Genomic DNA, 24234 nt, shown 5'->3' with positions numbered 1-24234 from the left:
CTAGCGACATCTGGATTTCTGTGTGACTGCTCTGCCAAGCTCTCGCCGGCTCTCAGATCCTCTCTCAGTTTCATTCGACAACGGCGATAAAAAGTAGGTTGAGGCGTAATTTGGTTGGCTGTCGTTCAATGGTTGGAGGCCTGGCTGCAGTAGCGCCGATTCTAGCGTTTCCTCCTATAGAGTGAGTATATGCGGTAATGGAAGTACTGATGACACCCTAACCCTAGAAGATGCTGTCCAACTTGCCCAGTCAAAAGTTCGTAATCTACATGGAAGGACCTTCCCTTCCTCCAGCAATCGAGGGCAGCCCGTACTGTTGAAAAGCATACCGCAGACTTTGATACCCAGATTCATTCACTTCTTTGGTTGTCAAGAATTTGACTGCAGAGACAAGAACCTACAATGACTCCCGTTACATTACAGTGTGAATTTCCCCCCATCTGGTATCACACACGTTGTGCGTTCTCGATGCTTGGCACGTCTATTTTTAAACCACCAAGTGCTCAGGCGGCGGGACGGCGTTCCCCTTGTGAGCTGGAGATCCAAACAAGATGGCTTACCATTTGCCCGTCCCATCTCCCACCAACCTGGCATCTGGTCGAGCCAGGTGGCGCTTTTCGATGCTGAAGAAGCACTTTCAAGCTTCTTTTCATGCTCGGAGTCAATCTTGTGGATTGGTGGTTTTTGCGACTGTGCCTGATCGCGGCGCGCCTTCTCGACACCGGCCCGTACCTTAGTTCATAGGGCTGCGCGAGGCTGTGTGAGGCTCAGGAGACGCCGACGATTGATTTTTCCATTCCACATTGGTCGCTACAGGGTAAGGTACGGAACAGGAGATGGGTTTCTGTGTGTCTCGAGAAAGCCGCCCTTTGAAACCATCTTCTCCAGATCCATGAGCCGATGCGACTTGGGTGACTGGGGATGAACACAATGCAGCAGCCGGGGCAACGCGTCTTGATGGCCTCTCCGACGTCCATTCAACCGCTTCCTCCGTCGCCGCCGTCTACCATGCGACTGGCGCTGCCGGACAGGAACGTCGACGTGGACACAATAGAGGATGCCTATGTAGCCTTTATCCTGTGCTGCAACCCGGCAGTACCCTTGGAGACCGACACAACCGCCTTGCGGGAGGCATTCCGCACGCCGCCCAAAAGCGGAGGCAAGAGCTTCAGCACATTCACCTTGTTTGAACTGATCAAGAAGCTTGAGACCAAGGAGCTCAAGACGTGGGCCGAGCTGGCATTGAAACTGGGCGTGGAGCCTCCAGACCAGGAGAAGGGCCAGAGCGCCCAAAAGATCCAGCAGTATGCCGTCCGCCTCAAGCGATGGATGCATTCCATGCATGTCGACGCCTTTTTCGAGTATCTCATTGGTCGTCAGTCCACCTATTGGACCGAGATACCGTCCGAGCATACTCCGGTCGCCGAGTTAGAGCGCGATGGCGTCGCCGCCGAGGATGACATGGCCTTGCGCGCTCTTCTCCCGCACATCAAGCCGAGGAGAGGCAGGAGGAAACCCGAAGATGTGGAGACAGGAAAGTCACCTTCTCGGCGCCCGTCACCCCAAGCAGACGACGGCGGCGCCAGCGGCGGCGGTTCTCGGCAAGAGGGCATGGAACCGTGGACCGCTCAGCCGGATGGGAGAGGGAGCGTCTTTCTGTTTCCCCCGGCTCCCGACCCTTCAAGGTCAAATCTATTCGCAGTTCCATGGGCGAGCAACGAGATGGTTCAAACGCCGCTTACAGCACACCCAATGCCACAATCAGCCATCACACCGTCGACGAGGAACACATTCTGGGCAGACGAGCCCAGGTCTGCTCTCACTCCTTCAAAACCTAGATTGACAGGTAGACGGCATGGGGCGAAAGTTGTGTCCTCGGCATGGCGGAGCAATGGACTCGGTGGAAGCGGTAAGACACGAGGCAGGCCACCCATGAACCGTGGCGCGAATACCGATGGGCCGTTCTCGGCCTTCCCAACATCATCAGAGACACCTGTTTTCAGATTTCCGTCCCCAACACCAGAGAAAAACACAACCCCCTACACCTCCACCCCTGGCCCAACAAGCAATCCCCAGCCGGCAGCATCAGCCATGACACCTCAAAGCACTGCACCAACCCCGGCCGCCGCTCCGCCTCAGCAAATGCATAACCAAAACCAACCGTCACCAATTTCAGAGTCACCCCATCCTCGTCCGGCCAAACGAAGCAGGCTGTCGCTCCAGGTGCCCGAGCGGGTAGGGGGCGAAGTCCGGCTGGCGACACCGCCCTTGCCAGAGCCGGTCGTGACGCCGGTAGTCATGGTAAACGGGCAGTCAACAACCAGCGCACCACAGCCCGGGCTCTCGACGAACGGGAATCCAGTCTACGCTCACCCGTCACGGACCACACCTGCTGTGGGCGGTCCTCCTACTACTACCCTTCCCGCGGGGACAACGGCTACGGGCGCCGCCGGGCAACAGCAGCCAGTCCGGCTGCAGGACCCGACGGACCGGACCAACATGGACGACGTCGAGGCGCTGTTCATGCACGAGGTGCTCCGGGCCGAGTGGTACGACGCGCAGGGCAACAAGCTGCCGCCCTGCGGCGCCGGTGAGGCGTGGGCGCTGGTGCAGAGCGTGATTGCGAACCTGCTCAAGACGGCGGCGACCAAGGAGGCCTTTCTGATTAACCTTGCCGCGCTTGTCGGCGGTAAGGTTCTCATGAATAAAGGCAGTCTGCGCGTGACGCGCAGCGAGGAGCTCCCCGACCGCACGCGCTACTCGTGTGTTTGGGAGCTGAGGTTTGGGGATATAACGGGGCAGTGGACCATGGAGGAGGTGGTGATGCATGATAGTTGGAAAGGGGCGGAGGGTAAGAAGGATGGTGAGGGTGGCACGAACGGGGACGGTAGCAGTGCCAGCGTGGGGAAGGAAGAAGAGAACTCTTGGGAGCGCAGGTACATGGAGCTTGCGGCGATGCTGCAGAACCGGGACCAGGAGATGGTGCGGCTCAGGGCTAAGGTTATTGAGTCGATTAGGGACTGTTGAGCCAGCTCATGATTCCTGGTCCAAAGTGGATGCCACGGCGATGTATACATGTGTGATTTATCAGCAAGGTTCCTGGCGGCCTGATACCCCTACGAATTTAACGAGACATTTTGGTTCAATCCTTGTTATTAAGTTTACCTGGCATGGAGAGGATAGGAGCAATGCCAAAGCAATCATCCATGAGCCCAGAGGTAACCCCAGTAGACCCTAACCCTGGAGTTTCGCACCCTTGTCAATATCGAAATGCGCGACGTGTGGCGTAACCACTGGCGTTCGTATCTGATTTACTTCATATGATCGCCAACCTCACTTCGACTTCCGTTCTACGGCTTCGCTTTCACAGCGATTCCCTTGGGTCCCGCTCATGACAATCAAACCTGCGCTTCTTCTCACAATGATCTAGTTCAAGTTTTTTCGCTAATTTCTCCCTTTTTTGATTTAAACTTCCGCTCGCTTTCATGACCCACTTAGCTTCGTCAGCTCCGAGTCTGACCAACCTGCGACTTGATGGTACTGCCGCCCGTCCTTAATCGACCCGTCAACTCGAACCTCTTTTTCCCCGTATAATCTTCGCCGAGTTCGATAGATATACTACGGACACGATGCCCAAGCAATACGTTGTCTGCGGGCGGTTGGTGCCCCGGCTGGGCACGCGCCACATCTCGCTCCTCCTGGTCGCTCTCGCCCTCTTCTCCATCTTCAGCCTGCTCTTCACGCTCCCAGCAAGTCCTCTTCCGGCGAGCGCATCGAGGCTGCAGGAGGCGGCCAAATTCTCGGTCCCACAGTCGTTCAAGAGCCCCTGGGTGGACAAGCTCAACCCGTTCAAGCAGCCGGCACACCAGCCGCCGCGCCAAAAGAACGACACGGACGGCGAGTCGTGGTGGTACGCCGACTGGAAGTGGCTCACGATGCCCTTCAGCAGCTCCGTGACCCTCAGCGAGAACCGCGCCGTGCTGCCCGTGCTCAAGCTGCGCACCCCGATCTACTGCTACTACGACAACACCGTCGACGACAAGGACCACGCGAGTAGGGATGCCGAGAGCGATCTGCTGCTGACGTGGCGCCGGGCGTGGTGGGCGCAGGGGTTCAAGCCCATCATCCTCAGTCCCGCCGAGGCCATGAACAATCCCATGTACGAGGAAGTGCAGAAGCTGGAGGGCTTGAAGGCATCCCTCAGAACGGACATGATGCGCTGGTTGGCCTGGGAGAACATGGGCGGCGGCCTGCTCGCGGACCGTCTCCTCTTCCCCATGGGCGGCCACAACGATCCGCTGCTTACCTATCTCCGAAGAGGAGAGTTTCCCAAGCTGACGCGGTGGAAGACGCTGGACGATGGAATATTTGCAGGGCCAAAGGCGGAGGTTAGGGCAGCCATCAAACTCGTCATCGCGGCGGCGCCGGGGATCAAGGACGCCAAGGACTTTCTGGAGGCGGTGCAATCAGACAGCAAGACCGCCGACCCGTTCGCCGTCGACGGCACCTCGCACTCCCTGGCCTACTACTCGCCGCAAAAGATCAAATCCAGTTACTCCAAGGTCGACGAGGCCATCAAGTCCTCCAAAGCCGCCGGACTGAAAAGCCTCAACCAGCTCATCACCTCCCACCTGCACATCACATGGCAAAACACCTTCTCAGACGGCATTGCCGTCGTGAAGCCCCTGCCGGAGCATACCACACACCTCATCGCGCCCGCCCTCGACCTCGCCTCTCGACTAGCCCACTGCCCCGAGTCCCCCTTACCGGATAGCTGCCCCCCGAACCGTCCAGACTGCACCCCCTGCGACGACTCCAAACCCATGAAAATCACCACCCCATCCTCCTACTCCAACTCAACGACCCTCTACACCCTCGGGACCGTCCCACACCCCTACACCCTCGCGACCCTAACCTCCCGCCGCAAAATCCTCGACATACCCTGGATCCGACGCAAATCCCCGCGCGACGCCTGGATCACCGAACTCACCTCCTCCCTCTTCCCCGACCAACCTCTAATCTCCTCCGGCCCGCGAATCCTCCGCTTCAAAGAAGCCGTCGCATCCGACCGCGCCGCAGACCGCTCACTCTGGCTTCCCGCCGAGCAGAGCCACGTCGATCTTCCCGAGTCCGACCTGCCCTGGCACTTTGGTTTCGCCCTGCCCGACAGGGCTACCTACGCCGATGACACCTCACAATCACCGGAAAAGAAAAAGGAGGAGGAAGAAGGGGAGGAGGAAGAGGAAGAGATAATAATACGCCTAGCCCAAGAGGTAGTCCTAGCCGAGACTTCGACGTTACAAAAGCTCCTCAGCGGCAAATCCTGGGGGCGCAAAAAGTCTAAATCAACCTCCGACAAAAAGAATGAGCTACCACCAAAGGAGCTCGCCGCCCTGCGCGACGCCGTCGAGGCCTGGAACCTGGCCGACACCGAGGCCTGGCGGTTTGCACGGGCTTACCTCGCCCGCGAGACGGTCGAGCGCCGCAAGTGGGAGGAGGAAGAGGCCAAGTTCGCCGGCGGGATGGGCAGCGAGAGGAGATCGAGTGATCATTCTCATCACGACCGTGGTCTTGGCGGTGGTTAGATAGGAGGTGATACGTCATGTTTTCACTTGTTTTCAGGGGTTCCTTATGTATTGTATGTACATACCATGATGCGAGTTCTGTGCATTCGAGAACAAACAATGGGATTGGCGGTGACGGCGTTTTGTGTTGGCTTTCTGGTCATCATCTTATTCCCTGCATAGACGTTCTAGACTCAGCTCAGTGTAGGAATAGAATGGCAGAATGATACCATCATGTCACCGGACATTGGCAGGCTTAATTCTTGTTTTCTCTATCATAGCCCTACTTTACATGACCTAATAGTAAGCTGCCCTAAATACGGGATACGTGGTCGGTTCTTTCCCCTAACATTATAATATTCACAACACTGCCTTCATCCGGCAGCTAATGCGGCAGTGAATCCGTGACCCTAACATCGTATGAATGGCAAGCCATAGCACTGTTGACTCAAGAGACAGCTCGGCACCCACCGTCTCCATAAATTATTGCTGTTCTCTCATCATCATACCTTAATATCTCCTTCAAACACCATAATCATGTCGCATACCTCAAATGTTAAACACTGGCGACAGGTGGTTGCGGTCCGGAGAATGCAGAGCAAGGGACTTGAGCTGATCTCCAAGAGAGCCCAAGCCGTTGGCAGGCATGGTCTCCGCATGCTTCTCCGGAGTGGCAGCCAAAGGGATGCCGCCGTCGTTCATGCCATTGCCGGCAAGGAATTTGTGGGGAGTGCCGTCCCTGCTCGATGACGCGTGATTCTTGTTGGCGGAGGGACCAAGAGTTGCGGCGGCGTGTCCTGCATAGTGTGGCAAAACACCATGGGCGGTTGTCGACGAGAGTGCGCTGCTCGTGGGTCCCTTCTTCAAAACAGACTGCCACAGTTTCGTGCTGGGCAAGATGGTTAGCGGCGGTATTTGGATGGGAGGAACTGGATGACATACCCTGACTTCTCCGAGCGACGCTCGACAGAACCAACAGAGCTCGCATCCACGCTGTTCTCACGGCCCCCGAGGGACGCTCCGCCCGCCGGGAGAAATTCGTCCGACCCGCTATTGACCTGCGTCTCAAACGACAGTGTTCTGGTGAGCACAGTGCAATTGTCCTCACTGGCCGCCATATCCTTGGCATCGACTCTTTGCACAGGAGTCATGGGACGGAATGGGTCGCATTCCGACTCGGTCAACCGGCAGCCACGGTTGGCATCGCGTCCACGGTTAGGAGTACGGCCGACTGCTTTCTCCTCCGCGAGTCCAGAAGCACGCTCTTTGGTCGGAGAAGGCGGATAGAAATGCTTTCCGTCAAACTTGGGCAGGCCCTGAACGGCAGACTTGGGGGCTTTCCCCCAGTACAGGAATCGCGCGCGACGCTCCTCTTCAGTCAACGGGCGACTGTACACATAATCCTGGTCTTTAGCGGTGCGAGGATTGACACCCTTGGGGAGCGTCCCGAGGAGGTAAGGTACCCCCAGATTTGACTGGCCGTTGCCATTCTTCGTGGCCGCATCGTTACCATTGACAGAGTTGCCCGCGTTGGGAGTGTTGAAGTTACCCGTCGAATGTGACGGGGCGGCCGTGTAGGGCGTGGTGAACGATCTGTAAACAGGCTGCGACTCGCCCCTGGCATACATGCTGTTTCCCCAAGCCGGAACATAGCCACCCGGCTGAAAGATAGGAGCCAGCGCTGCATCATTCGGGAGGCGTGGCCTCAAGCCCAGATCCCGATTCGGCTCGGGCAGGCGACCATAGAATCCGGTCTTATCACCACAGCCAGTACTGCCATTGACTCCGTGGCGTTCGAGGGGAATTCGCGGTTTTATTGACTCATGCGTGGCGGTCGTTACTGTCGAAGCACCATTTTCTTTCGCAGTCCCGACGTCCCGGGACGGAATCTCGTCATCCTTTCCCTGGTCGGACTTGCCCAGAACCGAGGCCTCGTACTCGAGCTGCGCTTTCAAAACACTTTCGAAGCGCTGGATGTGCTCCTTGAAAGTCTGGATCTTCATCTCCATATCTTTCTCATCGATCTGGTGGCGGTTGTACTGCAACTGGTCCTCGTGATACTTCAGACCTCCCTTGAACCAGGCGATTTGCTTCTTTGTGATATCGCTAGGCTTGATTGAGGAGATCGGCGGAGGCGTCCGCCCATTGACGTTAGCATTAGCTGGAATAACAGGTGGATTGACAATGGGTGGGACCACAGCAGGACCATGGCAGGATGCTGCGTATGAAGCCCCAGATCCCGTCGAGCTGCTCCCGCTTGGCTGCGCTTGTGCGAGATGGCCAGAAAGCTGTGGCATAATACCATAAGGGAGGCCGATCATCTGGACGGGAACAACAGGATTTCCCAGGGAGGCCATGGGTGATCCAGTGGGATACACGAATTGGCCATTATAGTAGTAAGGCTTCGTGCAGTCGAAGAACTCAGGTGGTGAGATTGTGACCTTGTCCTGCCTGTCATTTGCCGCGTAGCTATCGCGTCGAATGTCGGCAGCCGGTTTGGGAGTGTACCCATCTCTCAGGACGCTATCGGTTGCAAGAGGTGTCGGGGCCGTAGGACTGAGAGTCGACTGCGCGAATGGGAGTCCCGGGGGCAGGGGAGTTCCAAATGCCATGGGCACAAACGACACTGGGGCCGGGATGGGCTGAAAGCCAGGAGGGGAATAGGCCGGTACAAACTGGGCTGCAACTGGAATTTGCTGCGGAGCCAGGCCCGCAGGGTTGACTGGAGGCTTCCCCACGGTTTCCTTCTCAGAGTTGTTCTGGTTTTCGACCGCGTGGTTGCCGTTGGTTCGCTTTGGTGTGGGCGAGGGGGGTCCCCGCGTATTGGGAACGATGCGGCCACCAGCAGTCACACGAACATGTGTGGGAGAAACAACAGCCTTATAGAAGCGCTGAAAGCCCTCGCTCTGCTGAGCCTGAATACCGGTAGGCGCCGGCACAGGTTCTGTAGAAGCAGCTTCGGAGTCGCTACGGCCATGGTATTTCCACTGCAGCTGACCTGAGGTCTCCTGGGCCAGTTCTCGAATGTCTCGAAGCGGCTCTCTGGCCGACTCTCTGGTCGATCCTCTCGTTGACTCTCGGATCGACTCCCTGACTGAACCATTGTTCGAGGTGCCTGTGGCATCACTGGCGCGGGAGGTCTCTCTGGCCAACCGGCGCCCCATGCGGCGGCTCATGGTGCCTTTGAACAGGAGCTCATCGGATGTCGCGGAAGAGTCGTCCTTGCTTCTGTTGGCAGGAAGCTTGCGGTCTGAAGACTCACTTCCAGATTTGCGCATGATGTCCGCTGGATTTCGTCAGTTAGTCAAACGCAGTCAAACAACATGACTGGGTGTAGGCGCGGAACATACCAAGCTCGGGGTTCCCAGCTATGGCCAAAACTCCATTGGCGTTGCCGGTTTCACGGAAGCTTAGAAGCTCCTCAATGGTGTAAGTCCGGCGAGCCATACCGTATTTGATGCGGCGCAGAGAAGGAGTATGTCGAGGCCGCAGCGAGCAGCAACCGCGGAATACAGAAAGATGACCGCGCAACACTCAAGACGGGCTGGCAACGCCAACTGGCGACGACAACTCTTGGGGACACCAGGCACTTCTGTTGATCTGGTTTGTTAGCTTCTGCGCTTCAAGCTGAGAGACACAATGAAATTGGGTAGATCAGGGCAGTGCGACTCGAATGGCATCTTGGCTGCTTTTCAACTTCATTCAAGCTTGACCATGGTGTAAAGACTGATACTGGTGGAGGAGATGCTTCATGGCAAAAAAGAAGTGTAGAAGGTATGATGGTGAGTCGTCCTGGAGCACTTTTGGGGAGGTAGGGTAGTCCAGCGCTTGCAATGCGGCTGTTTTTCACACCATTGTGAAGGATATGAATCCGCACAAGCATGACCGAGACGGACTTAATGTACACCGGATCGTGACAGTGCTCTTTCACTTAGGGATGGAAGATTGGACAAAAGAACATTTGCTCACCAATCGATCGCTTGGTCGGCCGCTTAGCCGGCGGCGATGTGTGATGGGAGGGAAATAGACGGCCACCTTGTCGGGGAATGCTCGTGTCGAGAAATAGTAGTCGAAACTCAGGTCTTAGGAGAGGCCGAGACAGTCAAAGTAGTTGAGAACCAAAACAAAGAAGACAGGTTACCGAACCAAAAAGTTTGCCGAAGCAGCGTGGATGCTTTGCCTGATATTGGAGGAAGGACAGTCGGTACAAGAGGTAATGAATTGGATGGGGGAAGAAGAGGTTAATGCAGAGTGCAACAAGAAAAGCAGGCCAGGACAAGAACAGAAGGAAACCGTACCTACAAGGAGCAGGAGGCAGCCGGTGGGAAAGCGAGGGGCAAGGCTTGAATGAAGATGGAAATCTTTCCAGAAGGCGGCGCCATCGTCGTCAAAGGTCAGTAGCAAGAACTGCCAGTCACGGCACGCGTCAAGCACGCGTCAAACACAGTTTCGGAAGGAACGGCGGAAATGGGCGAGAGAAGGTACCCCGGGGAGGGGAAAAACTAATCGGATGGAAGGCACCATCGAGGGACATGGAAGCAGCATCCGATGGTCTTCAAACCGGCACTCGGTGGGTTGAACCTGCACACTCATACGCTGGCAGTCAGTGTCAGCGTCAATAGTTGCCTTGCCTAAGCAACATGGTGGGATACAGAAACAAGATTGCTCTTACACAGATGGTTTCTCTGGTACCGGAGGATTTGATGCCCCCCCGTTCCTAAAGGAGGTAATCATGGTTCGAAGAAGTGACACGGACGATCATGGACACCAGCCGGGGGGGATGAATAACTGCAGATTCCAGGTTTGATAGACTGGGTATAACTGAGGCATCATTGGTATCATCTACTTACTGAGCGCCACTCTCGCTAGACTCCCTCACCATGCCCGGTGGCCTCGCCTCAGTTCACTCCCCAAATGCCCAACGTCCACGCTGAACCAGCAGCAGAGCCCCTCATCAGCCCTCCTGGGCCCAAACTCTGCCGTTGTGTCTTGTGGTCGACATCGCTTGCTCTGCTCGCCCCGGCAGCTCCGTGCTGCAACCAAATCTCTCGATCGACCGCGGCGATGGCCGGCGCCTTAAGGTGAGTAGCCAGACTCGCACCGCTCCAGGCGCCGAGCGACTCGATAGCCCTCAGCTCCCCTTGGACACGGGGCCTCTTATCGGCGCCCCTCTTGAGCTGCTCCTCGACAGGGTCCACCTCTGGCACCGTGTTGGCCGCGTCGTGCCAGACCCCGTCCTCTCCTTCGCTGCCGCCGGGTTGTGAGAATGACGATGACGACACGCCGGTTGGGCCGTCATTCGCCTGGCGAGCTCCTTTTCGCTTCAGCTTTGGGTTGGCACGTAGTTGATCTACCTTGACGCCGTGAACCGGATCCCAACCTCTCTCTCGTACCAGGTGGGCTACCTCATCGAAGATGCGCTTACGAAGGCCAAGCACAGATGAGCATCCGCCGGTGAATATGATGCGCGACATGCAAATTGCTCGGACGTCTAGGGGAAGCTGGAGCAGGCTGCGGTACACGAGCAAATGCAGGGGTAACTCGTGGTCGTCGAAACTGCTGTGTAAATACTGAGATTCAAAAAAGGCACTCTCGCATGGTTCTGCAAGGGCATCGAAAGGTAATTCCAGCGTTAAGGGGGATTGGCATGATTTAAGCGGTATCCTAATCGTGCCAGTCTCTCTGGGCGCTGAGGGGTACTGTGACTCGGCCTCATCCTGCTCGTGCACTGTTGGCAGACCCTCGGAAGAAGGCTGAGCGGCGGCGGAAGGGTCGGTCCGAGGCTTGCACCAAACCAGACGGGTGGCGATGTCGTTACACTCCTCAAAACTAAGGAAATACTGACGCGGGCCATCGGCAGCATCGTTACCGGTTTCCTTCTCTCGTTCAGGGAGATGTTTGGAAAGCGTATCATGGGTTCGCTCCACGAGCATCCTGCCTCCGCGGACGCTTCTGCGCGAGCCAACCTCCCTGTACTCGTAGACGCTGGTGACGACCGTCTCGCTCCAGCCGAGGTCAACAACAAGTGCAGATCGCACTCCAGCACCCACGGCCACGGCGAGCGGAGATGACAAGAGCGATATGGTTGGCGGCTGGAACCGGCTGAAGATGGTGTCCAGGGCTGCCGACAGGTGGGGGATGGGCAGGCCCGAAGGGAGCACACAGACCATTCTCCGCGGGCGCGAGTCGATAAGCATGTACCTGAAGAACTCGGTCAGAAGCGTCGAAATACAGAGTACAAAAGCTCCAACTTACTTGGTAAATGCCTCCCTCAGCGTCCGCTCAATCTTGTCGCCAACCAGTCCGAGATCAACAGCACGGACGTCAGCCTGCCACAGCTCGTGATCTCGCCCCCACAGACCCCATGCGGCCGCGCTCTTCCACTCTTGATCTTGGTGATCAGTCCGTTGCCATTTCCTGAAATCGCCGACGCGGCGTTGCTGATCCGGGTTGAACCAAACGCATCCTCTGGGGGCGGGATCTCCAGAAAAGCCGACTTGCAGCTTCCGCGTGCCGAACTCGACAATGATTATCTCATCGTCGGCGCGTAAGCCAGAGGGAGAGCCAAAGTTGGAGGGGATAGGCCGTAGAGGTGTTGACGGCCCACCAGTTTGGTGGTGATGACCGGCGCCGCCAGGCGTTGAGCGGATGTTAGCGACTGAGCGGTGCGGCAGGGGCGCCCCTGGGCTCTGCGCCATGTTGTGGGAAACTTATGAGAGGAGAGGAACAAGATAGGAGGGTTTTGACATCCAAGGCAGTTTTATAATTGTTCCTGCAGTCCGTCAAGGTTGTTTGTTCCTGGATGTTCAATGCTTCCTATCTTGACCTCAACCTCATTCCTAACACCCACTTCAACGATGAGTTGAATTAACGGTAACTCATGAGGTCGGTACTCGTCAGGGCTTCATAATCGCCATCTGCCCCACCACTGCGTGGAGGGTCAGGTCCTCTGATTCCATAAAAACCTTTGATTCCTTAAATTTAGTACTTCCAGTTACTAGCGAATGCCATACAAGTTGAGGTATACTATTTTTCGTGCATCATACCGTCAAAGTCCGTATTATAGTGATTTATCTCCAACAGTCATTCGCAACAGGTGCATCCACCACCCTATAATTCACAACAGTTGCATCCAGCACCCTCAACATTTCGCTCGAATCGCTTGCATCCCGAAGTGCAGGCCACGAATATAGTCAAATATTGTATATATAGCTCTACATCGAGTATAGGTCATATCTAGCAATTGATTCTGGGCTTCATTTTGTATAGCTCTGGCGTGGTTCAAATGGATGGGTATGTATCCGTATGCAAGCGACATGTGCGAAAAGACGGTATGACATCGGTTTGCTAACAAATTTGTATGGCAGGAATGTAGGTACGTATTTTATGGAATCAAAGGTTTTTATGGAATCAGAGGACCTGACCCTCCACGTAGTGGTGGGGCAGATGGCAATTATGAAGCCCTGACGAGTAGCACCCGTCTTGGCATCCGCTGCGTTCAGCTGGAATCGCTCTTGGTGGGATATGCATTTAAACCCTAACTGCTTGGTGGCTGTGACAACCCTCCCAAAACGGAAAGGAGATCAACAAAGCGAACAGGCCCCGACTCGTTAGGAGAAGGTTCACTCTAGGAAACCATCCATTGCCACTCTCTGTCTTCCTCTCAGGTTCGCCAGATCACCGGGTGCACGAAACACTTTCGGGTTCAAATTGCTCAGTCTTTTTGGCTTGGCATATCAATCATGCATGGCCTGATATTTACCTCCAGATTGCTGCCCTCAACCATTGATGTCATTTGAAATCTGGCGAAATGGGCATCAAAGGGTGAGTCGTCACCGAGTCGATATCCTAGCAGTCCCCCATCGTCACCACCACAGAGAATGCTGACTTAGGGTACTTACCTACCTCATTCTGCATGCAGCATCTATAAAGAAATTGGACCTGGCCAACGCGTGTCGCTTTGCAAGCTTGCTGTTGACCAGCTTGAACGCACCGGCCGACCGTTTCGTCTTGCAATTGACTTTTCGATATGGCAGTTCCAGGCGCAAGCGGCAAAGGGTGGGGTTCAGCATCCTATTCTCTTACTCCATCCTCCTACCTTAGTGAACTTTTCTCTAATTCCATCTAGGCGGCTCCAACCCAGCCATCCGAACATTATTCTACCGCCTGGTGCGGTTGCTCGGCCTAGCCATCCAGCCGATCTTTGTCTTTGACGGACCCAATAAGCCCGCCTTCAAGCGCAACAAGCGCTCCGGTCGCGGTGATGGCGTGGCCACAGCCATGGCCAAGCGTCTGATCCGGCTGTTTGGCTTTGCTATGCACGACGCGCCGGGCGAGGCCGAGGCCGAGTGTGCGCTGCTTGAGCGCGAAGGGATAGTGGACGCCGTGCTCAGCGAGGACGTCGACACCATCATGTTTGGCTGCCGCCGCACGCTGCGCAATTGGTCCGCCGAAGGGAAGGGCGGTTCCAAGACGCCGACCCACGTCTCCGTCTACGACGCCGCCTCAGTGACCGCCGGCGGCCTGGACAGGGAGGGGATGGTGCTCGTGGCTCTGATGAGCGGTGGCGACTACCTACCTGAGGGTGTTCCGGGCTGCGGTGTCAAGGTTGCCTGCCAGGCGGCAAAAGCAGGATTCGGCCGGGACCTGTGTCGCCTCAAGAGGGCTGACATGGACGGGCTCAAGGCCTGGAAGCAGCGGCTGCTGCATGAGCTGCGTACGAATGAGAGTGGCTACTTTAGGACAAGGCACAAGGCTTTGGATATTCCGGATGATTTTCCAAACATGGAAATCGTACGGTACTACACACATCCAGTGGTGTCCCGTCAGACAACTATTGACAGGTTGAAGGCTGAGTTTCCGACTACAGCTAAGGTGGACACCATCGGGCTCCGAGACTTCGCAAGAGAGACCTTTGACTGGACATTTCGCATTGGGGCTATCAAACTCATTCGAGTATTGGCCCCTAGTCTCCTCGTCCAGTGCTTCCTTGAAAGGTGTAAAACTGCCGAACGCCACGATGACCTTGATCTCCAACAAAAGGAAGAGTCGGCACTGGTCAAGGCTATCTCGAGCAGAAGGACGCATTTTAGCACTGACGCTACGCCCGAATTGCGAATATCCTTTATTCCGGCCGATATTGTCAAGCTGGACTTGACCGCGGAACCGGAGGAAGAGCCCCAGGAATTTGGGCGAACCGGTCTTGCTCTAAACAGCGATGATGAGTCCGAGGAAGCTCCTGATGAGCCTGGTGGCCGGCCAAAGACTGGCCCGAAGAAGCCGTTTGATCCGCTGCAGCCCGACTCGGTCTGGGTTCCTGAGACGCTCACCAAATTGGGCGTACCCTTGACGGTCGAGGACTGGGAAGGAAATCAACGAACGAAGAAGCAGCTTAAGGAGCAACAGGCTGCCGCAAAGGCCCGGAAACCTCGGGCCAAGAAGAGTGATATGCCGGCTGGCGCGCTGGACAAATACGTCAAGGTGGTAAAACGCGTTGGCGAGAGCGCAAAGGACACTCCGGGCTCCGGAATCGACTCACCACTTCCTAGTTCTATTCCCGTGTCTAGCCAGGCTACACCAAAGGCATCGAGTAAGAAGGCGGAACAGTCCCCAATCAAGCCAACAAAGAGTGTCAACCCATGGACACTCGCTAGTTCCCAAGCCAAGGAGCCAATCGTCATCTCATCCAGCCCTGTCGCCCCTACGTCACCTTCGCGTGCTAGCGCAGGTAACATAGCCAGCCAGGCGACACCGACGAGGCAAAAGCGTTCAAAAAGTCTGAGGGCTGAGGAGTCTTCTTCACCGCCGTTGTTCGGTCTGTCGCCCAGTCCCGGAAAGTCGCCATCAACCTCGCGATTGCCCACCGAGTCTACGGGAGTGTCCGGGCGAGCAGCAACCAAGGCTCGGCCGTTCAAAAGGGTAAAGAGCGGGGCAGAAGACAAGATCGGTACTACTACTACCTCCAACCAACCCCAACCAAGAGCGCCAACTCAGAGGTCACTCAAGGACTATGGGCGGATCTTGAAGAACTCGAGTGCTTTACAAGCGACTGCCAAATCCACGGTTGCTAACAGCCAGATTCCAATCGAGATCTCGACAGGCGATGAGGGCTCTCCCCTTACCCAGCAGCCGTCCAGCCAGCCAGCCGCGCTATCGCCAGTCCCTTCCCGGCTGCCTACGGCGCCTCCTTTGGACAGGATAGGCATACTTGACGCCGAGGACCCCTTTGGCCAGCTGTCGCCACCTACAAAGACAATTTCAGAATTACCTCGCGCTTCTCAAGACGATACACCTACGTCCTCTCACCGCGGCAGCATGAGCCCGGAGCGTCAACAACGGTATCAAACCAAGGGAAATGGCCCTGATATATTCTCCACCTCCACATCTACATCTACACCCACCGACGACGCCGACGGCGAGGACACGGTCGGCACCCACCAACAGCAAGCCGTAACCACAGCCACAACGAGAACCAGCACCACCAGCAGCAGCACCAGCGCCAGCAGCAACAAACCTGCCAACAAGAGCAATAAGGGAACTGGTACCACAAAACTCTACATCCCCCGCACCAGCCTTACCGGGGTGGGATTCTTCAAGGAAGTCGAGGTCACCCGCGACGAGGCAGACCGTTTCTTGGCAGCAGCCGAGGACAACAAGACCACAACCGATGGAAGGGACGACAAATTCACATCTACGCTGAGCCTAGATGGCGGCGGCGGCGGTGTTGGTGGGCAAAGGCGAGGGCGAGGGCGGGGAGGAGGAGGAGGGGGAGGGAAACGGATATGGCGGCTGAGTGAGGTTGAGGTTTTTGATCTGACGGGCGAGGATTAGCTCTAATTAAATTACCATTGAAGCAGGAAAGCAAGCCAGCAAGCGAGCGAGGTGGCATATATATATGGGTGTGGGATGGGCTAGACGCATTTCATGGGCGTTAGAATATTACAGGATCAGGACAGGTGTTTATGGTCATACTACGTTAGATGGGGTGCATGGGGTACAAGGATGGGATCAATGAATAAATGATGAACTACATAGCGTTTCACCTCGTCGTCTATTATCACAGAGGAGTTGCGAACAAACACACGGTCACCAGGGCAGATTTCTCCATGTACTGTATCATGCTGAAATAATACATACCCTTCTACTGTAACAACGGTATCACAACTCGGGACGGAAGGGTTCCGCTGAGCAGGAGTGATAGCAGCAACAAACGCCCATCTGATCCTCCCCGTTGCCTCTTCCCAGGGGACGAGAGGGAAAGAAAAACGACTCTACTTTCACAGAACATGGCGGTATCCGTCCCATCCGAACAACCCCGTTGCCTCTTCCCAGGGGACGAGAGGGGAAGAGAAACGACTCTACTCTCACAGCACATGGCGGTATCCGCCCCTTTCCTCTCCTTTCTTCCCTGCTCCTCACTTCACAACCACCCTCAACCCCGCCAACCACCCAATCGAACCGAAAATTCACCTCGGCGCAGGCTGCTTCGAAAGCAAGACATTAACCGACTCCCTCGCGTTGGGCGTATTCCAAACACTCCCCCTACCACCCTTCCGCCACTCATCCCCCGCAGCGCCTTCCTCTCCCGCCACCCCACTACCGCCCGTCCCGCCGCGAGTAGCCTCGCCCATGATGACATCCAAATCCCGCTTTTGCGAGCTCAGCCAGGCGCGGACAAACCCGACGGGATCTTTGGCCATGGACGTGAGGAAGGTGTGTTTGGCCTTGGACTGGGCAACGGCCTGCACCAGCGTCGCAAGCTGGTCGTCGAGCACGGCAACCTCCTTCAGCATGGCGGCGTACTGCGGGTTTTGGATGAAGGGGACGAGTTTGGAACGTAAGGGGTCGTCGACTGCGACGCGGACGTCGTAGATGGTTGGTTGTGGGTTTTTGTGGAATTCTTCGTCGACGCGGATGGTGTATGCCAGTTTGATGGGCGGCAGAGGCTTCAGGTGGGGGGTGATATAGTCGTTTAGGTGGGGGATGTAGCCTGCTTCGCGGCCGATTACCTGATTTATTTTTTGTCAGATGAATGAGTGAGCAAGCGAGTAGAACAGGGAGGTGTACATACCCTCTTCAGCAGCTCGTCGCATCGGAAATTCCGCTTCTCTTCGTCTTCCTGCAACCTCATGAGCTTGATGTACTCCCACAGCGCCATGACGGCCTCCTGGCGGGTGGCCTCGCGCATGTCAATGACCTCGGCGAGCTCGTTGCTGAGCTCAAAGCGTTCCGGCTCCTCATGCCTGAACAGGTTGATGGTGATGTCGGTGTTCTCGTCGCCGTTGCGCTTGAACGTGATCTCGTCAAAGTCGGCCATGGCCGGCAGGTTGACCGAGCCAGCCGGCGTCCTATCCGGCTTCTTCCATTCGACGCTCGTCTCAACGGTTTGCCGCCCGTTTCTCGGCCGTTCGAAGTCCACTGTCAGAGCTTTGAAGAAATGCGACAGCCGGGGTCGTTGTCCGTGTTTCGGAGGGGCAGCCTTAGGCTTGGTCTTGCTCGGGCTGTCGGTCTCCATCTTATCGCCCTGCGTTTCATTCTGGTCTGCCTTGGATTCCTCCTCCTCGCCCTCCTCCCTGTCCGTCTCATCCTCGTCATTCAGTAGCCGGCCCTCAATCTTGACGCGGTATGATGACTCAAGGTTGCCTGCGTAGTCAAAGCCGTCAATGTTGAGGCCGCTTGTCTGCCAGAATTGATCCTCAACTGTATTGCTGATCCAGATGCGCAGCGTCTTGAATCGCTGCACAGCCCATCGTCAGCCACCGCTTTCGTGCATCGCATGGGGTCCATGGTCCGGGTAACGCACCTTTGCATTTCGGCTCACCGAATCCACGATATCCAATCTCTTGCGTGTCATGGTAGCGTCGAGCCGGCGTTCGAAGTCGCGGAGGTTCTTGTAGGCGAGGGCGACGTCGCCTTCTCCGACCAGTGTCTCTTCAACACCATCGGGGAGGTTCTTGTCGGTCGGCTTGCGGCTCCTCAGCTTGGCAAGATGGTTGGCCTGCTGCTGGTGGTGATGCTGCTGGTTGATCTGTGCCTGCGTCATGGGCACTGAGTGGTGAGGGCCGGCTGACATCATGGGGCCTACGGTGATGATTACAAGTTAGGACGCCGCTGATAAGTCTCTGTCACGAATTGAGGCCTGGCTTGCGCCGTCGCACTTGGGTTGTTGCGGGTCGTTGTGTGTTTGCAAAATGGCCAAGTACACTATGTAAAGCACTTGCTAGTAGTACTTGTGTAAAGGGCAAGGCACGGAGTAGGTTGCTTTGGCAGTTCGGTTCCGTCTGGAGGAAGCGCAAGGAACAAAGCTCCACCCGCCAATGCCGGGGGTTCTAGTGCTCGGGGGGACCGGGGCCAACAAAAAGCGGAGCGCATCGGAGTCATGGGTGGTTAGGTTTCGGCCATGGCCCGGATAGGATGGAAGCGAGTCGCTCTTGCTCTCGTGAGATGGAAATACCAAAGTGTATCGTCACTTACCGATGCCGCCCCGGCGTTGTGGGACATGCTGTCCTGCGGCCCTGGGCGGGACGTGTTGAGCGTATCCACGATACTGTTGTTGTGGCTGCATTGTAGCCGGTGCGCCACCTGGGAAAATGTGTAGTAATGCTCCGACCAAGGATTGACAATGTACGCTAGACGAGATACGAATACCGATAATTATCTCTGTGCGTTTTTTGATGGCGGACTGCGGGTGTCGCAAGCGCGTCGATCGCGTCGTGGTTCTCCAAGACTGGTGGAGTGCGTAGCGCAGAGAAAATGCGACAAATGCCACTGGCCTTCTGTGCCGGAGCGACCCACTTTGATTTCTTGGCAGCACAAACCTGAAGTCCGCCCGGGCGGATCGGAATGACTCGGAGCGCAAGTACATCGCAACCGGAATCATTGACGGGAACATAGGCAACGACCACAACACACTCTACTCCATACAGGATAACAAAATGAATGCTCTTTCCAACTACTAGTGGCTGTGACTAGGCTAACTATATCCAGCCCCTTCGAGTCTTCTCCTTAGAATATAATGCCATTGAGCACGCCGCATGTTCCCCTGTGGCGTCCTGTTCCTCCTGTACTCTCACGGAGGTACCAATCATAAATCTGCGCGGCCTCTTGAAATCATCTCTATCTAGCCGTTCCCGTGGAATCCCAATCCTCCTTCATCAGAAAAGAGACCCCTATATGATGGTCAAGGCAATGAGATGAGTGGCCCAAATCTTCTCCACGTTTGATCCTACGCCACGCTACCAAGATGCCCATTAAAGGTACTAGTTTGTAGTTGTAATGCCTTACGCTCACAACATCCCTGCTGGAACGCGGCGGGGAAATAAAAGATAAAAGAGTCCGTCGCAATGGCAGTTCCCGTCTCGTCCTCCAAGGATCCTGCGGCCACGGCTCGCTGGCGCATACCATAGTTTACCTGAGCGGAGGGATGCGCCAGGCATACAAATCGAAGGTTTGCATCAAAAAGCCGCCCCCAACCCGTTCCTAGACTGCCGTTTGCTGAAGCGGTTGCGCTTTACGTTGGTGTCCTCCAGGCTTGCCTGACTCTTGTTCACCTGATTGCGGCCGGATCTGTCGCTGATGCTGAACCCCTCGGGGAAATTCGACCTGCCCCCCATAGTGCTTGCCGGACTCGACATTGAAGATGACATATCACCAAACCCATTGTCGTTGGGGTACGAACCGACCACGTTTTGTGATATGGCTAAATCCTTCGCACGCTCCAGCGATTCGAGCCACTCGTCCACCGAGTACTTTGCGCCCTCGCTTTGTGACGACTTTGGCTCCTCGAAGGTGTAGTGTACACCGTTCTGCTCAGTTGCTTTTAGTATGTCGCTCCACGGTAGGGTGGCAGGCCCCAGAAAAGGGAAAAGGAATGCAACTCACCGTGTCGACACACCACACCATCTGTCCCTTGGCGTCTAACTGGCTCCTCCACACGCAGTCTGGCGCCAGCAGCGAAATCTCCTGCTTGGCCCGCTTCTCGTCCCCACCGGCAGGGCACAGCACGATACGTCCACTTGATGTGACCATGACGAGCCGTTGTCTCTTCTTGGTTGTGCTACCGCCAAAGAAACGGGACAACTTCTTGTGGCCGTCGCCTTCGCCCTTCCCATGTGGACTGTTCGGGATCGGTGACGATATCACCATCAAGTCGCCGAGCTTCAATATTCTCTCGTTGTTCCTCGTCAGTACCGGTGACCACTCAATGTCGAGTTGTGTCGGCGGCGGCAGCTCCGTGATGATCCTGGCGGGTCGTGAGCCATTAGCTTGTCCCTGAGGTCCTCGGGAGGTTGCAATCGGCTTCGGGGGACTTGCCGATGCCCCATTTAGCTGTATTATGTGAGACTCCTGCGTTGGCGGCACGTAGGGCCGCAGGCGCGGCGCCTTCATCCTCCAAAGCTCCTTGCCGAATTGCTGCCCGTCAAAAAACTCGTGGTTCCTAATGTGCTCGACCGTCAAACGCCGCGCTGGATCGAGCACCAGACATCGCTCGACAAGATCGCGCGCTGCCGGGGGGAATCCAGCCGGAAACTCATACTCAAGATTGACAATCTTCTGGAAGGTTAGGTACTCGGTAGCGCCCTTGAAGGGTGGCCTACCAACAAGGAGTTGGTATATGATGCACCCAAATGCCCAGAGATCGCTTGGCTTCCCTGCCGACTTATCTGTCAGGAGTTCCGGGCTGACATACTCGGCTGTCCCCACAAAAGAGGCATTCCTTTCGTCGTCGTGCGAGCCGCCTTGTCCTGACCCCTCTTCTCCCGGTGCTGGTATCAACTTGGCGGTGCCAAAATCCGTAATCTTGACATGCATTTGATCATCGAGGAGCACATTCTCGGGCTTCAGATCCCGGTGGATGACGCCCCTCGAATGCATGTACGCAATAGCATCCAAAATCTGGGCGCCATAAAATCTCGTGCACTCGACGTCAAAGGTGCCCGTTTTTTTCAGCACCCCCAGCAGCTCCCCGCCGTTGCACAGATCCAATACATAGTAGAGCGACGTCTCGTCCTGAAAGGTATAGTAAAGCCGCACAATACCGGGATGATCTGTAAGCCGGTTCAGCGTGTTTTTTTCGATGTTGACATACTTGATCTTCTTTTCCTTGATGATGTGCTTCTTCTCAAGTACCTTGACAGCATACTCTCGGAGGGTCTGGCGGTCTGTGGCAAGGTAGACGGTACTGTAGGAGCCCTCGCCCAGTATCCTGCCGAACGAGAAGTCCCTGACTCCCTTCTTGACCGATTTTATGATTGTCCTTCCCTCGGCATCGACCTCTTTTCTTAGGGCAACTGCGGCGCCTCGATCCTTCCACTCCTCGCTACTCGCCAACGGTGGCGGATCCGGCCCGTGACTGCTAGGTGGCGCATACGGAACCCCCGGAATCGAAGCATACCCTACCCCCATGCCCCTGGAGCTTCTTCGCGGCGGTGCCATGCCGCTTGGATCGTTCCCGGATTGGCCCGGAACTGGTCGGCCGGGGTGGTGGGATCGACTCGGCTCGCGCGATGGTTTATTGGATGGACTGGGCTGCTCGGTTCTGGGGTCGGGCCTTTTTCCGCGCGTAGAAGAACGTGACAACTCGTTTCTCGGGCCAGCATAATGGGGCCCAGGCTGGTCATGCTCCGCCATGCGATTCTGACCAGGCTGGGTTCCTCCCCCGGGAGACTGACTTTCGTTTGTCGGCTGATGCGAGCTATATCTCGCGGTAAGCGCCGGATCGTTGGTGGCGTTTGTTTGGCTAACAAGACCGCGTGAAGCATTCAGGTTGTTCTGTGCAGCCTTAAGGATCGCCGCAGCGGATTCATAAGTGTGCGTTTGCCGCGAAGGGGAGTCTCGGCGCGTTTCCTGACCGTCAACAGCATGCGGAGTCTGTGGATTTACTGCCCCTGCATCTCCGGGCCCGGGACTTATCCCTGTTGTCCGGGCATCGTCAAGCCCGGCAGAGGTGTCTTGTGAGGGGTTCGGCGAGTCGTCGGGATTCGCGATACGTAGGCCGCCTAGCGCCTGAGAGAGACTGAGGTCGCCGTTCATGATGCTCGAATGCTGGGCGCAGTGGGAACAGTAACGACGCCGCCGAGAGGGAAGATGAGCGGGGAGCGGTCCGTGAGAATGAACGACCACCTAGTGACGGGATGGGCATGCGATCTAGTGGTTAACGAAAGACGCGGAGAGGGCCGAGGCACCACGACGCGGTATGCGAAGACAATGTCGCGATAATGACGGGGGCTGAATGCCGCGTATCGAGATGCGACGGCAGCAGAACGCCTCTGGTTCCCGGCAGGCCTTGGCCGTGAGATTCAACGACTGTTGGGCATCGAGAAGCCCGCTCTGGACGACAGAAAAGCACCCGTAACGTTAAAGCAGTGGTCCGTGGTCTGATGCCCGCCGACAAGAATAAACAAATGGATTGAAGCCGGCTTGGCTAGCGGCGGACTTGATAGGCGGCTTGAACGCCGGCAAGTCGAAGGAGACGATTGCGGTGTGCTGTGCCGGGCAATGTTAAAGTGTGGTTTTGCGAGCAACTATCGGATGCCGATTGAGGACTTCGGTGGTGGTGGACTTGGCCCTTCCAAGGTCCTCAGTTCAAGCGCGGGACGATGTATGCACTGTGCACTATCCCTCAGGGAGGAGCAATTCAACATGTTCAAGCGATTCCTACTACCATTCCCACCTGAATCGCAGCTACCTACTTCTCCAACCAGGAGCACTGCATCTGGGAACAGTCGTCATTGACGTCTCGGCGCCGGCTTAAAATAGAGGTCGCAAACCTTGACCGGATTGTTTCACAGCTTAATTCCCTAGCCACGGTGTTAAGAAACACAGGAGCGTCCGGGGAGACGGAAATCATGCAGTGCAGTGGTGGCAGTCAAATGGTAGTGGATACTTCGTACTGTGTAAGTCACTTGAGTTAAAGTTCAGTTTCTGGGCATCTGGCGTTAACCCTAGCAGAAAACTGCTCCTTTCCTTCCTTCACTGCTTTCCAGGTCCGTCTTCAGTTTAGCCACTCGCATTCGTCACCGGCCGACGTGTTAAGGTCAAGCCAGCGCACCACCCTCCACTTACTCTGGACGATGCCATGGAGAGACCAACTGTTGCTTTTGAATGCCCGTACGCCCTTTGGAGGTCCGAAGATGGCTTGCAGTTGAGGCCAGTGACACAGAGACTTCCTCTGTCGTACATCCCACTGAGGTGCATCTGCATTTTGAAGACATGCAAGGCATCCAACGATGGATGACCATGAGAAAATATTGCCCAAGGGGTCGCCTATGACCAACCCTCCTTCCCCCTGAATCTATGGTGTGCTAGTGGCACCATCCATTCTCACAATTGCTTCAAATCTGAAGTTGAGTTTTTTGCATGGGACACTCCTTCGGTTGAGAAGCACTGGAGGCGATCTCCAGCTATGGAAAAATGATACGAAATAATCATGCTCTCTGCGCAGCAGCTGGCCCGCTTGGAAGGAATGCCCGGACTTTCCTTTCGTTACTCCTTCCCAACTGGAATATTGCCCTGAATATCGGACGTTAGCATCACGTTCATCATGGCCGCCTTGTACGCGCCTTCTCCAGTAATCCCCAGGCCTCTCAGTTGTCAGATACTCAGGTAGCAGCTACCTACCATGTCGTTTGTTGGGCCTGCCTCAGCTTGTTCTTCCCTGTGTAAAGCTCTG

General features: G+C 56.0%; 7 protein-coding genes across 7 annotated transcripts; 3 read left to right on the top strand and 4 right to left on the bottom strand.

The window, feature by feature from the left end:
- The first annotated feature begins 522 nt into the window (after positions 1-522).
- N656DRAFT_785203 (uncharacterized protein) lies at positions 523-3179 on the top strand. The gene has a single exon (XM_064816328.1). It carries the CDS (start codon positions 931-933, stop codon positions 3025-3027), a length of 2097 nt encoding a protein of 698 aa, XP_064665136.1. The 5' UTR covers positions 523-930; the 3' UTR covers positions 3028-3179.
- A 147-nt stretch (positions 3180-3326) lies between these two features.
- Positions 3327-5808, top strand: N656DRAFT_785202 (uncharacterized protein). Its single transcript, XM_064816327.1, has one exon. The coding sequence runs from the start codon at positions 3630-3632 to the stop codon at positions 5583-5585; it is 1956 nt and encodes a 651-aa protein (XP_064665135.1). The 5' UTR covers positions 3327-3629; the 3' UTR covers positions 5586-5808.
- Positions 5809-6113: 305 nt separating this feature from the next.
- On the bottom strand, positions 6114-9011 carry N656DRAFT_772528 (uncharacterized protein; the record flags this gene model as incomplete). The annotated part of the gene is made up of 3 exons (XM_064813938.1): positions 6114-6453; positions 6507-8850; positions 8915-9011. 3 exons carry the CDS (start codon positions 9009-9011, stop codon positions 6114-6116), a joined length of 2781 nt encoding a protein of 926 aa, XP_064665134.1.
- Positions 9012-10462: 1451 nt separating this feature from the next.
- Positions 10463-12262, bottom strand: N656DRAFT_719977 (actin-like ATPase domain-containing protein; the record flags this gene model as incomplete). Its single annotated transcript, XM_064812413.1, has 2 exons — positions 10463-11765; positions 11820-12262. 2 exons carry the CDS (start codon positions 12260-12262, stop codon positions 10463-10465), a joined length of 1746 nt encoding a protein of 581 aa, XP_064665133.1.
- A 950-nt stretch (positions 12263-13212) lies between these two features.
- On the top strand, positions 13213-16394 carry N656DRAFT_840368 (uncharacterized protein; the record flags this gene model as incomplete). Its single annotated transcript, XM_064818941.1, has 3 exons — positions 13213-13388; positions 13486-13622; positions 13693-16394. The coding sequence occupies exons 1-3, from the start codon at positions 13375-13377 to the stop codon at positions 16392-16394; spliced, it is 2853 nt and encodes a 950-aa protein (XP_064665132.1). The 5' UTR covers positions 13213-13374.
- A 635-nt stretch (positions 16395-17029) lies between these two features.
- On the bottom strand, positions 17030-18639 carry N656DRAFT_719938 (uncharacterized protein; the record flags this gene model as incomplete). Its single annotated transcript, XM_064812407.1, has 3 exons — positions 17030-17572; positions 17635-18300; positions 18367-18639. 3 exons carry the CDS (start codon positions 18637-18639, stop codon positions 17030-17032), a joined length of 1482 nt encoding a protein of 493 aa, XP_064665131.1.
- A 1378-nt stretch (positions 18640-20017) lies between these two features.
- On the bottom strand, positions 20018-22595 carry N656DRAFT_719958 (Pkinase-domain-containing protein; the record flags this gene model as incomplete). Its single annotated transcript, XM_064812409.1, has 2 exons — positions 20018-20368; positions 20445-22595. The coding sequence occupies 2 exons, from the start codon at positions 22593-22595 to the stop codon at positions 20018-20020; spliced, it is 2502 nt and encodes an 833-aa protein (XP_064665130.1).
- Positions 22596-24234: the final 1639 nt, after the last annotated feature.

Source organism: Canariomyces notabilis, assembly GCF_033297395.1.
Source record: "Canariomyces notabilis strain CBS 508.74 unplaced genomic scaffold N656scaffold_41, whole genome shotgun sequence".
Taxonomy (NCBI): Eukaryota; Fungi; Ascomycota; class Sordariomycetes; order Sordariales; family Chaetomiaceae; genus Canariomyces; species Canariomyces notabilis.
The sequence above is the reverse complement of the archived record's forward strand: the minus strand, read 5'-3'. Positions and strand labels throughout refer to the sequence as shown.

Coding starts and splice junctions, on each gene's coding strand:
- N656DRAFT_785203 (XM_064816328.1), top strand. CDS start 931: ATGCAGCAGCCGGGGCAACGCGTCTTGATGGCCTCTCCGACGTCCATT.
- N656DRAFT_785202 (XM_064816327.1), top strand. CDS start 3,630: ATGCCCAAGCAATACGTTGTCTGCGGGCGGTTGGTGCCCCGGCTGGGC.